At 56.0% G+C, this 11,783-nt stretch overlaps 1 protein-coding gene across 6 annotated transcripts; it reads left to right on the top strand.

Moving 5' to 3' along the window:
* The first annotated feature begins 349 nt into the window (after positions 1 to 349).
* On the top strand, positions 350 to 11,050 carry MAP7D1 (MAP7 domain containing 1). 6 transcript variants are annotated; one of them, XM_023758481.1, is made up of 16 exons: positions 350 to 721; positions 919 to 987; positions 1,529 to 1,692; positions 2,475 to 2,580; positions 5,285 to 5,407; positions 5,504 to 5,676; positions 5,778 to 5,923; positions 6,622 to 6,950; positions 7,231 to 7,408; positions 7,505 to 7,643; positions 7,777 to 7,881; positions 8,189 to 8,242; positions 8,433 to 8,478; positions 8,581 to 8,671; positions 8,785 to 8,969; positions 10,731 to 11,050. In XM_023758481.1, the coding sequence occupies exons 1-16, from the start codon at positions 373 to 375 to the stop codon at positions 10,826 to 10,828; spliced, it is 2,355 nt and encodes a 784-aa protein (XP_023614249.1). In that variant the 5' UTR covers positions 350 to 372; the 3' UTR covers positions 10,829 to 11,050. The 6 variants fall into 6 exon arrangements, with proteins under 6 accessions (XP_023614249.1, XP_023614245.1, XP_023614244.1 ...); XM_023758477.1 differs by adding an exon at positions 4,023 to 4,133 and having other exon boundaries at positions 5,285 to 5,676; XM_023758476.1 differs by adding an exon at positions 4,023 to 4,133 and having other exon boundaries at positions 2,475 to 2,589; positions 5,285 to 5,676.
* Positions 11,051 to 11,783: the final 733 nt, after the last annotated feature.

Genomic DNA, 11,783 nt, shown 5'->3' with positions numbered 1-11,783 from the left:
GCTCTTTTTGCCAGAACCCTCTCCTCCTGATTTTGCCAACTCTAGCTCATTCTTCAGAGCTCAGCTTCATTGTTACTTCTTCAGAAAACCCCCAAATGTAGGTTAACCATCTCTGCTATGTTACCCCCGACAGAGTACTTATTCCTACTGTAACTGCCTGGCTCTTTGTCTGCCCTGCCCGAGGGTGGGACCATGGCTATTTTCTCACCATTATATCATTAGTGTCTGGAACAGTGCCTGGTACATAGAAGGAACTCAATGAACATGTTGGGTGAATGAATGAACAAGTCAGTTGGGCAAGGAAAGAGCTTCGAATTGAACTGATGGTGCAGATGTACTGTCTGACTCTCCTCTCTTGTGTTGGTTCCAGCGATGGCAGCCAGGACGCCCCCAGAGCCAAGACCTTCTCCAGAAGGTGATCCCTCTCCGCCGCCGCCGCCACCACCGATGTCAGCCCTGGTGCCCGACACTCCCCCAGACACCCCTCCCGCCATGAAGAATGCCACTAACTCTAAGCAGCTCCCACTGGAACCAGAGAGCCCCCCAGGGCCAGTAGGGCCTAGACCAGCCCCTCAGCAGGAAGAGTCCCCTTTCTCAGAAGCGAAGACCAGGGGACCCACCCCACCAGCCACAGGCCCACGGGATTCCAGGCCTCCTCGGAGGAGCAGCCAGCCATCTCCAACGACAGGGCCAGCCTCTGACAGCCCTTCTGCCAAGCAAGGTGTGTGTGATGTCCCTAGTCCTGGCCCAGACCCCTTAGCTCAGGGTCCCAGCCCTATTGACACCACCAGAGGGAATCTCTGCCCAGGAGGAGATGGGAAAGGGATGGGGTGAGGTCCTAAGGGGGAGGGTCCCCGAGGCTGACTATCCTTTGGAAGAGTCACTTGACCTAAATCTATTCTTGTTCCCTCTACTAAGATGCGAAGAAGGCAGGAGAGAGACACAAACTGGCAAAGGAGCGGCGAGAAGAGCGGGCCAAGTACCTGGGTGAGTGTTCAGGAAACATCATCATCTTCCTCAACATCATCATCATCATCATTAATGCCCTATTAACATGAACACTTCTGGACACTTAATTATGTGGACTGTGCTGAGAGCAGTACCCGCATTATCCCAGCTGATGCTCTTAACCCATTTTGCGGATGAGGAAACTGAGGCTCAGAGAGATGAAATCATTTGCTGACGTCACATAGCTCATGGAGTACCCACGATTCAGACCAGAGGCTCATGCTTTTAATCACAGCCCACAGAAATCAGTCCAACAGGCCCCAAAGTCAGACAGGGGGCTGGCTCTAAAGAACTCAATTGTTCTCAGTGCCAAGTGACTGTGAGGCCAGTGGGGGAGAACTAGGCCTCCCATTCTAAGGCCTGAGCCCGTCAGCAGGAAACCTTTTACTTTGAGGGGGAGTCTGAGCGCAGAGGCACCTCCCCACCAAGCAGGCAGGAGAAAGACCCAGCAGGGCCGGGTAACAGGGAAGGTCCTCCCTCTGCAGAATCCCTCACACCCCTTGGGGCCCCTTTCCCACAGCGGCCAAGAAGGCAGTGTGGCTGGAGAAGGAGGAGAAGGCCAAGGCCCTGCGGGAGAAGCAGCTGCAGGAGCGCCGGCGGCGGCTGGAGGAGCAGAGGCTCAAAGCCGAGCAGCGCCGAGCAGCTCTGGAGGAGCGGCAGCGGCAGAAGCTGGAGAAAAACAAGGTGCGTTTATGTTGACTTCCGGGCGTGGCCCTGCGTACCCATGTGCGCACACATCTGTACACTGGCCCAGTGTACACACATCTGTGTTTGCGCCTCTGCGTCACCTCTGTCTACATGGTTATATCTGTGTTCACACCTCTCATTGGGTCTCTGTGGGTTTGATATCTGGCCATCTGTGCAACTGCAGACATGGTCAGGTCAGTACTTGCCAAGGTGGGCACCTGTAACTGTGTGCTGTCAGACAGTATGTGTGTGTATATGTGTGTGTGTGTGTGTGTGTGTGTGTGTGTGTGTGCACGCTCGCGCACGCCCTGTGTGTGGGTGTTTGCATGCAGAGAGGAGTCTGGGTGAGTGTGCTGAGCTCCACAGGTGAGGAGAGCCTTGGCTTGAGCATCAGTGAGGAAATGAAAGGAAAGCGTGGCCTGGCTCTGCCCATCGGCCTCAGGCTGAAAGGAAAACATTGCCTCAAGGTCAGGACCCGCAGTGCCAAGGGGACATGACCCCACCTGGGAGCCCCAGCAGGGAGAGTCCCACCCTGTGCTCGGAGAAACAGCTCATACGCTCAGGAAATGACTCAAGAACAGTGAAAAGCTCCCCAAGAACAAGGGATCTGCTGCAGATGGTCCTTAATCATACCAAGGATTCCGTAACCTTGGTTACCTGCAATGAGTCAGAGAAAACTTCTGGGGAAGGGCACTGTCCCAGGAGCGAGAGGGCTCTTTCTCCCAGGTACGATGAAGGATTTTGAACCCAGACTTCCCTCTTCTCGCCCTCCTCACCAGGAGCGCTATGAAGCAGCCATCCAGCGGTCAGTGAAGAAAACATGGGCTGAAATCCGGCAGCAGCGCTGGTCCTGGGCAGGGGCCCTGCATCACAGCTCCCCGGGACGTAAGACCAGTGAGTGGGCTGGAGGGGCTGGTGGGTGGGTGGGTGGGCGAGGCTGGGACCTGAGGCGCGTAGGGGAAGGGAGCAGCTGCAGTGCAAGGACTGGCAGCTCCCTGCAGCAGGTATGCCTTGCTTCGTGTGACTTGTGGCTTCTGGAATGGTCTGTGGACCAAATTGTCCCTTCTCAAGGACCTGCACTATCCAGTCAGAGATGGATTCTCTTCATTTGGTTTGCTCATCAAACCTGTCATTTTAGGTTTAGCCTTCTTTGCTCCTGACAATTATTATTAGTTGATGATATGTAAAAGAGGACTCTAATGCCCTGTAGACACGGGATATTTAAAGAAAACTGTCTCGCGCCCCCCCACCCTCCCACCCCTTATGTACATGTCTTGGAGGGTAGATTTTTGTCTCTTGAGTTTCCTTCAATTAGGGCCATCATGGATTTTGGTCTGATTCTTTGCTGGCATGTTTGCATATCTTTATGTAATGGCAAGGTTCAGTGTTTCCAGCTGTGTATCTTTCGGTGTATGTGCTCATGGATCTGGGCATTGTGTGTCTTAATATGTTTGCCTTGGTGTGTTTGTGGCCTTGTGGACCTTGGTGAGGACTCCCAAGTCAGACAGAATTGGGTTAGGACCCCAGCTCTGGCTCTTGTGGTGTGACCTCTAACTTCTCGATGTCTCACTTTCTTCGTCTGTAAAATGGGGATAACAATACTACTTGCCTCCGAGGTTGTAGGTAGATGTTGGGGAGGATCAAGTGAGGTAACATGTGTGTGGTGCCCAGCACAGTGCCTGGTACATGGTAAGCATCCAACAAATGTTAGCTGTTACAAATACCATAATTAAGTTGCTTCGATGTGTTCGTGCCTGTGTGCATCTGGGTCTGACATGCTATCTCTCAGTGTTTGTGTTTCTGTAACTGTGCATGTCTGCACACACGTGTGCATGCAGAAGTGCCTATCACTCTATATGCCTGTGCCTGCATGTCCTTTGTGTCTGTATGAATATGTGGATTTGTGCAAATGACTGTGACTGTGGGTTCCTCTGTTTAGGAACGTCTCTGCATCGTCCCAGCGCGTGGGTGTTGTGGCCAGAGCGCCTTGGCTGGGCAGTGTCAGCAAGTGCGGCGCTGGGTGGCTGTGGGGGAGAGCTTGCAGCGCCCAGCCCTAGGGAATGGCTTCTGGGCCAGGAAGGCTGTAGTTTCTCTAGTTTTACTCCATCTCCTCCCTCTGTTCCTTCTCCGTCGGCTCCCCCAATACAGGTTGTCCCTGATCACCTACCCCAACCCTCCTCCCAGAGCCAAGTCTGCCTCCTCCTCCTCTTCCTAGCCTGCCCACTCCTCCCTTTCCCACCTGCCCGCGGAGCATCCTGCATGGAAGGCCTCAGTGTGCCCCGGCTCCTGTGTGGCCCGGCCCTAATGCCGTGTCTTTTCCCCTCTAGGTGGGAGCAGGTGCTCTGTGTCGGCAGTAAACCTGCCCAAACATGTGGACTCTATAATCAACAAGCGGCTCTCAAAGTCCTCTGCCACGCTCTGGAACTCCCCCAGTAGAAGTAAGAGAAGGCCCAGCCCTGCTCCCTCCAGAGTCCCTTGTAGCTCCCAACAAGCCTCCAGAGCTCAGCAAGAACCCGAGGTCCCCAGAGTCCTCACATGCTCTAGGTCTCCATCCCCACTCTACCCCTCCTGGGGTTCTGTGCCCCTCGGGGGAGCCGGCATTTGGGTCTGGACCCTGAGGACAGAGATGTGCCCTGCAGGGAGGAGAACAGAGACAAAGGGCAGAGAGCAGGCAGAGAGCCTGGCAGGGGCCTCGAGAGCAGGTGGGGGTGGGGGTGGGAACGGGCAGGCAGCCGCATCTCCAACCACAGCCAGCTGGCCTAGGCCAGCCTTAGGCAGGTGGCCTTGCCCCCAAGTACCAGACTAGCCTGGGTGCTATGTGTGTGGAGGGAGCCCCTTTTTCTGGCTCCACCCTAGAGAGTCCATGCAATCTTGCCCTCTCTATCTTAGAACCCCAGCCATGGTCGTGGCTGGCTCCAGAGCTGTGGCCAACCAGGGTGGCATGGCCCCTGCTTCTCACTGCCCTGGTGCTCACATGTGAAGGGCCATGGTAGGAGCTATTTATAAGTTTCTCCAGCTTTTATTTGGTTGCTCTGTTGCCTAGCAACCAAATCAGCTGTTGTACCAAACCCACCTGACTGAGACTTAAAAATAACTCAGCAGCTGAGGGGACAGAGGAGGGTGGCCCAGGGCAGCCAGGCCCCCTAGCAGCCTCACCCTGTCATGGGATGCGTAAAAGTTAGGACTCTCCTGAGTCAGAGGAGCACAAGGACCCTTACTGTCCCAAATCCTTGGGGTCATGCCCCCCCAGCCCTCTGATGGCAGGAGGGAAAGGGCCCTACAGTGGACCCTTACTGGCAGCTTCTTGCTATACTCACAGTTCAGAGCCCTTCCATCTGCGGGGAGTGGTAGGAGCGGACCCTCATCATGCTATACGGCACTTTGCCCTGGAAAGTGTCTTGTTGCCTTGGTCTGCAGTGGGGGTCAGACCTGAGGGCGAGAAGTGTGGCCAGGGGTGATCAGGATAGAGCCCTCCTGGGGAGACTCCTTGGGCTTGCCATGGGATGGTACCTGGCCACCCCCTTTTGCTTTTGTTTGTTCCCTGCGGCTCCCCTGCGGTAACCAGCTCTTCCTGGCATTCTCCCCCTAGATCGAAGCCTGCAGCTGAGCGCCTGGGAGAGCAGCATTGTGGACCGTCTCATGACGCCCACCCTCTCCTTCCTGGCACGGAGTCGCAGTGCAGTCACACTGCCCCGCAATGGCCGAGACCAGGGTAGGGGCAGCGGCCCTGGGAGAGCCCCCATGAGGGGCCGGGCAGTGGCCAGCCTCACGTGTGGGCCACATCCCAACCGCACTCATCCTTCTGCAGCCGTGCCGGTGTGCCCGCGCTCGGCCTCTGCCAGTCCCCTGATGCCACCATGCAGCGCCCCCCGCAGCAGCATGCACCGCTGCACCCCCTCCTCCGGGGAGCGTGGGGAGCGCCGCAAGCCCAGCTCGATGGGCAGCCCCACCCCGGTCCACCGCAGGCCCCAGTCCTCACCGGTAAGTAGCCGTGCAGGTGGGCACAGGGAGCCCAGCTTGGGACTGTGGGCACCACTGACTTCTGTTCCCTGCCTCCCACTCTCCATCCCCTTCCTCACTAGGTGCAGAAAAAGGAGAAGAAGGACAAGGAGCGGGAAAATGAGAAGGAAAAGAGTGCCCTGGCCCGGGAGCGCAGCCTCAAGAAGCGTCAGTCACTGCCTGCCTCTCCACGCCCACGCCTCTCTGCTGGCGCGGCTTCTGAACTCAGGTGGGCACAGCCTGCATGTCACCAGGCCATTCATTTATTCATTCATTCATCAATATTTGTTGGGCACCCGCCTCTAGAATGAAAACTCCGTGAGGGCAGATTTTCTTTTATTTTTGAGTGTTTTGATCGCCGAAGTACCTTAGCACCCAGAACAGTGCCTAGCACCTGGTAAGCTCTCAACAAATACCTACTGAGTGAATGAATGGACCTGCCAGGTACTGTTCTGGGTGCTAGGGACACTTTGGTGAGCCAAACCACGCCTCATTCTTGCTCTTATTAATCTTGCTGACTATTGGGGAAACAACATTAATCAAATGAATGTGTAGCCCTAGCCGATGAAGTTCAGTTGGTTGAGCGCGTCCCATGCACAAAGAGGTCCCCATTCAATTCCCAGTCCGGGCACATGCCCAAGTTGTGGGCTTGATCTCCAGTAGGGGGCGTGCAGAAGGCAGCAGATCGATGTTTCTCTCCCTTCCTCTCTCTTTCTAAAAACATATATATATTTTTAAAAGAACATGTAATTGTAAACTGGGATATATACTTTCAAAGGAAATACTATGGTTATGTGAGAGCATATAAGGTGGGGGTGCTGGCCTAGCCTGGAAGGGACAGTTCCCTGAGGAATGACATGCCCAGGGTGTGTATATGTATGTGTGGACTCTGTGCCCTCCAGGCTTAACATTTCCCTTTTCTCTCAGTCCCAAATCTAAGGCCCGGCCATCCTCTCCCTCCACATCCTGGCACAGGCCTGCCTCTCCCTGCCCCAGCCCAGGGCCCAACCATGCTCTACCCCCAAAACCACCATCCCCTCGAGGCACCACTGCATCACCCAAGGGGCGGGTTCGGAGGAAGGATGAGGCAAAGGAGAACCCCAGTGCGGCAGGACCCGAGGACAAGAACCAGAACAAGGGCAAGGCCAGTGAAGAGAAGGAGCCTGCAGCCCTGGCCTCACCGGCACCCTCGCCTGTGCCCTCACCCACCCCAGCCCAGCCCCAGAAGGAACAGCCCACAGCCGAGACCCCTGCAGGTGGGCATGAAGAGAGGAGGCGGAAAGGTGGGCAGGGCAAGAAAAGACAGCTTGCCCTGCGTGGGGGAGGTGGTCAGAGGTGTGGGCCCAGAGATGACTGCGGACTGGGTTCTGGAAGATAGGACCTTCAGCAGGTCACCCCAGGGCACAGGCTAGAGAAGAGCTCATGTCTAAGTTGATGGCAGAAGTTAAATGGGTGGGTCACCCTGAGGTCCAGAAGCAGGCATGCAGGGGTGCTGGAGGTGCCTGAGCTGACTCCTGGACCTTGTTTCCACTCCAGATACTGCTGTCCTGACCTCACCCCCAGCCCCGGCCCCCCCAGCGACCCCCAGCAAACCCATGGCCGGCACCACAGACCGCGAAGAGGCTACTCGGCTCCTGGCTGAGAAGCGGCGCCAGGCCCGGGAGCAGCGGGAGCGCGAGGAACAGGAGCGGAGGCTGCAGGCAGAAAGGGACAAGTGCGTGCACCCGTGGGACTGAGGGGGACGAAGGGGACCCATATGGAGGCTGCTAAAGAAGCGCGGGACCGAGCACGAGTTTCCTTTGTCCCCCAGGCGAATGCGAGAGGAGCAGCTGGCTCGAGAGGCTGAGGCCCGGGCTGAGAGGGAGGCAGAGGCCCGGAGGCGGGAGGAGCAGGAGGCCCGAGAGAAGGCGCAGGCCGAGCAGGAAGAGCAGGAGCGGCTGCAGAAGCAGGTGCCCGGACAGACGGGTGGGCGGGCAGGGCTGGGCTGGGCTGGGCGCGGGCGCCTCCTGCTGGTGGGCCGAGGGCTGGTCTGGAAGGAAGGCTGGAGTCCAGCTGCTTAAAGCTCACTGGGGTCTTTGGCAGAAAGAGGAGGCCGAAGCCCGGTCCCGGGAGGAGGCAGAACGGCAGCGTCTGGAGCGGGAAAAACACTTCCAGCGCGAGGAGCAGGAGCGGCAGGAGCGCAAAAAGGTATTGGAGCCGGAGCCTTGGCCCCGGTGGGCGGGGCTCCGGGGGCGGGGCGGGGCTTCTAGGGGCGGAGCCTTTCTGGGCCGGGTCCCTGTTTGGATGAATGGTACTGGTAGGGTTACGGGAGTGGGCGCTCCCTTGGACTTGTAAAGGGTAAGACACGAGGGTATTGGGGTGAGTTCTGGTCCCTGGCCTGTAAAGGACTGGTATGAGCTGGAAGGGCCCTGAGACCCCAGGCCTGGGGCTGGATGGTGGGAGGTTTAGGATTAGGGCGGCGCTTGGGCCTAACCGATGTGGGGCTTCCAAACAGCGTCTGGAGGAGATCATGAAGAGGACTCGGAAGTCAGAAGCTGCTGAAGCCAAGGTCAGGGTTCCCCAAAGGGCAGCGTAGGGAGTGGGGGTCGGGTGAGGAGGAGGCTGGGAATAGCATTCAGGGTGGAGGAAGGAGGCTGAGGCAGGCTGCTCAGGCTCTGGGCTGGGGGAGGGAAGAATTCAGCACCTCAGTCAGGTGGGACCAGATACACCTTGAGTCTGATTGCTCTTCCTCTTCACAGCAAAAGCTGGAAAGAAAGGAGGCAAACACCAACAATTGTAGCCCAGGTAAAGGCCCTATTCCCCTCGCTCTGTCCCTTTCACCACCCCATCATCATACCTCCTCCTCTCACCAGCCAGCAACTGATGGCCATTCCTTCCCTGTGATAGACCCTGTCAAAGCCGAAGACTCGCGGTCCTCAGGGCTACAGAAGGAGGCTGTGCAGAAAGAGGAGCTGGCCCCCCAGGAGCCTCAGTGGAGGTACCAGCTCCCAATCCCAGGGTCCGGGCAGGAGTCGGGGGCCGGCTGGAGCTGTGGGGGTGCCTGGGCAGTTCTAGGCTGTGCGGTGCCTGAGTGTGTCCCTGCATCCACAGCCTGCCTAACAAGGAGTCCCTGGTGAATGGCCTGCAGCCTCCCCCAGCACACCAGGAGAATGGCTTCTCCCCCAAGGGACCCTCGGGTGAAAAGAGTCTGGGCCGAACGCCAGAGGCACTCCTGCCCTTCGCAGAAGCAGAAACCTTCCTCAAGAAAGCTGTGGTCCAGCCCCCACAGGTCACAGGTAGGGACCCCTGACTCCCAGGCCCACAGCCTTCCCTCCCAGCAGCCTTCCCAGGACTCCCCAGCCTTGCCCTCTGTTCCAGCTCTGCCAGAGGCCTTCTCACACTCCATGTGCCACCCCCGACCCCGGCTGGCCTGGCTTGGAGGCATAGTTTGCCTGACTGTTTCCCCTCCCGTTTTTTCCCCAGAAGTCCTTTAAGGGGTTGCCTTGGATCCAGGCACAGCTATGAGGGCTCCTCTGCATCATCTACCAGGATGTCTGGGAAAGAAAGAGACAGAACAAAGCCAGAAGTGGCCTGGGCCCCGGGGGGTGGGTCCTCTGTTATTTTTAATCAGCACCTTATAGACTGTTGTCTTTGGCTGGAGCCAGGCCCTGCCCCTCAGTGCATTTGTGTGCTCACACGCGCGGAAACCTCCCACACACACATACACTCACAGCCTCTCTGGCCTCCTTCCTTGGGGAAGGGCCACCTGTAGTATTTGCCTTGGTTTGGTGGGGTACAGTGGATGTGAATACTGTAAATAGCTTGTGCTCAGACTCCTCTGCCTGGAGGGGGCGGGTGCAGGAGGCAGACCCTCCCAAGACTCCCTGGGGAGGTCTTCCTCTCTATTTAACTGTAACTGAGGGGGAACCCAGGTTTGGGGATGGGGCCACAGGATGCTGGTTGCTTTAGGGGTACCCATGCCCCTGCCCTCGCCTGGAATCAGTGTTATTGCATCTGATCAAACTTCTCCAGAAATAAAGTGAGAATAATCCTGCCAGTCCTGTCTATCCTTGGGGCTGGTGGTGAGGGTGGTGGCAGGTGACCTCCCGAGTTCTAAGAAGAACTTAAGGAGCCAGGGCCTGTGGATATCTACTCCTGCCTGACGGTAGTCCTAGTGGCCTTCCACTTTCGTCATGAATTCATTCATTTATTCATTCACAAAGATGGTTGCATCTGCTCTGTCCCAGGCAGTGGGTTACATGCTGGGGATACAGTAGTAGGAAAAGATGTAACCTCTCTCCTCAGGGAGCAGGTGAGTGTCGTGGACACTGAGTTGCCAACTCAACATCCATTCCCATCCCCACTTCCTATTCCAAACAGAATCCTGACTTTGTTCAGGTGGCCATCTTCCTCCTGGATCCCACTCTGTGCTCCAGTGGACCCTAGCCCCAGGGTGAATCATGATTGTAATGAGCCAAAACTGGTGGTCCCAATGCCCTCGTGTGTGATGGTTTAGGTATGGGCATGTGACACAATTCCAGCCACAGACATAAAGAAAAGCCTTCCAAAAAAAAGAAAAAGGAAGAAAAGCCTTCTGGGCTTCTAGGAGAGGCTTCCTCACTTTTATTTATTTGGTTTGTTTTTTTTAAATTATTTTTTAATCCTCACCCAAGGATATTTTTCCATTGATTTTTAGGGAGAGTGGGAGAGGGAAAGACAGAGAGAAATATTGATGTGAGAGAAACATCAATTGGTTGCCTCCTGCACAAGCCCTGACCAGGGCCTGGGCTGGGGAGGAGCCTGCAACCAAGGTACCTGCCCTTGACCGGAATCGAACCCTGGACCCTTTGGTCAGCAGGCTGACGCTCTATCCAGTGAGCTAAACCAGCTAGGACTTCCTCACTTTTAAAAAAGATTTCGTGTTAGCCAGCCTCAGTTGACCCTTCAGTGTCCCCGCCTCCTAGCGTTCACACCCTGTGTAGTCCCTTCCATGCTGTACCAGTGTTGGGCTTAGTGACTGACAGAATACAACAGAAGTGATGGGTGTCCCACCCTAGATTTGGTCATTAAAGACACCGCAGCTTCTGTCCTGGTGGCTATCACTCTTGGATCACTCCCTCTGGAGGAAGGCAGTTGGTACATCATGGCAGCCTAGTGGAGAAACCCGATCAAGGGACCGAAGCCGCCTGCCAATGGCCACGTGAATAAGCGTGGAAGCGGGTTCTCCAGCCCCAGCTAATCCTTCAGATGACTTCGGCCTGGCCCACAGCTTGTCAATAACCTCCTGAGAGACCCTCTGCCAGGACCAACCGGCTAAGCCACTCCTGGGTTTCTAACCCTCGGAAACTGTGAGATAATAAAGGTTGTTTTAAACTGATGTTTTGTGATAATTTCTTACACAGCAAGAGACAACTAAGACGCATAACGATGGGAAAACCCTGCTTGTCTGATATGAGGTCGGACTATGATCCCTGGAATTGCTGCATTTATCCTGCTAACCAACCTGAGGATAGAGCCAGCAGCAAGGGTGGCAGAGCAGCAAGAGGGGAAGAACCTAGAGCCGAGAGAGCATCATTGAATTAACCAACCTCAAAAACAGTCCTACCCCTACACAACTTCCTTCTTCTTTAAGCCAATGGAGTTGGATTTTCTGTTATGGGTGGTCAAAAGCTGCTAATGCATCTAGGGACACAGACAATAAGTATATAAATGTACTTCCATTGTGAGATAGATACAATGAAGGTGTCCTCTACAGATGCAGCAATTTAACTTGACCTGAAGGATGTGGAGGAACCAGCCATGTGAAAGAGTAGGGAGGAGAGTTGCAGGTACAGGGGTCAGTATGTGGGAAGCCCTGGAGGAGTCAGTGTGGCATCGAGAACAATGGGCAGAGATGGGTGGGGGAGGAGAGGGAGGGTGGGGCCAAAGTCACAGGTGTTGGGGGATTGAGGTGGGGCAGGGAATGGACTAACAGAAACAGCTTTCTAGGGCCCTCTCCGTGTGTGTGAGCTCCTTTTACACACCCCCTCCCACCCCCAGCTCATATTCTAACGGAGGCTGAGGCACGAACTGGTCCCCTGGAAGGGCAGCACCCTCTGGAATATTCTGCA

The sequence above is a fragment of the Myotis lucifugus genome, unplaced genomic scaffold, assembly GCF_000147115.1.
Source record: "Myotis lucifugus unplaced genomic scaffold, Myoluc2.0 scaffold_131, whole genome shotgun sequence".
Classification (NCBI taxonomy): Eukaryota; Metazoa; Chordata; class Mammalia; order Chiroptera; family Vespertilionidae; genus Myotis; species Myotis lucifugus.
This window is presented reverse-complemented; position numbering and strand designations above follow the sequence as displayed.

What these genes read in the sequence shown, in the direction of transcription:
- MAP7D1 (XM_023758476.1), top strand. Translation starts at nt 373, where the DNA reads ATGGCAGCCAGGACGCCCCCAGAGCCAAGACCTTCTCCAGAAGGTGAT. An exon ending in AGAAGCTGGAGAAAAACAAG is followed by an intron (nt 1,693 to 2,474) that starts GTGCGTTTATGT and finishes CCTCCTCACCAG; the next exon opens with GAGCGCTATGAAGCAGCCAT. An exon ending in CACCAACAATTGTAGCCCAG is followed by an intron (nt 8,479 to 8,580) that starts GTAAAGGCCCTA and finishes TCCCTGTGATAG; the next exon opens with ACCCTGTCAAAGCCGAAGAC.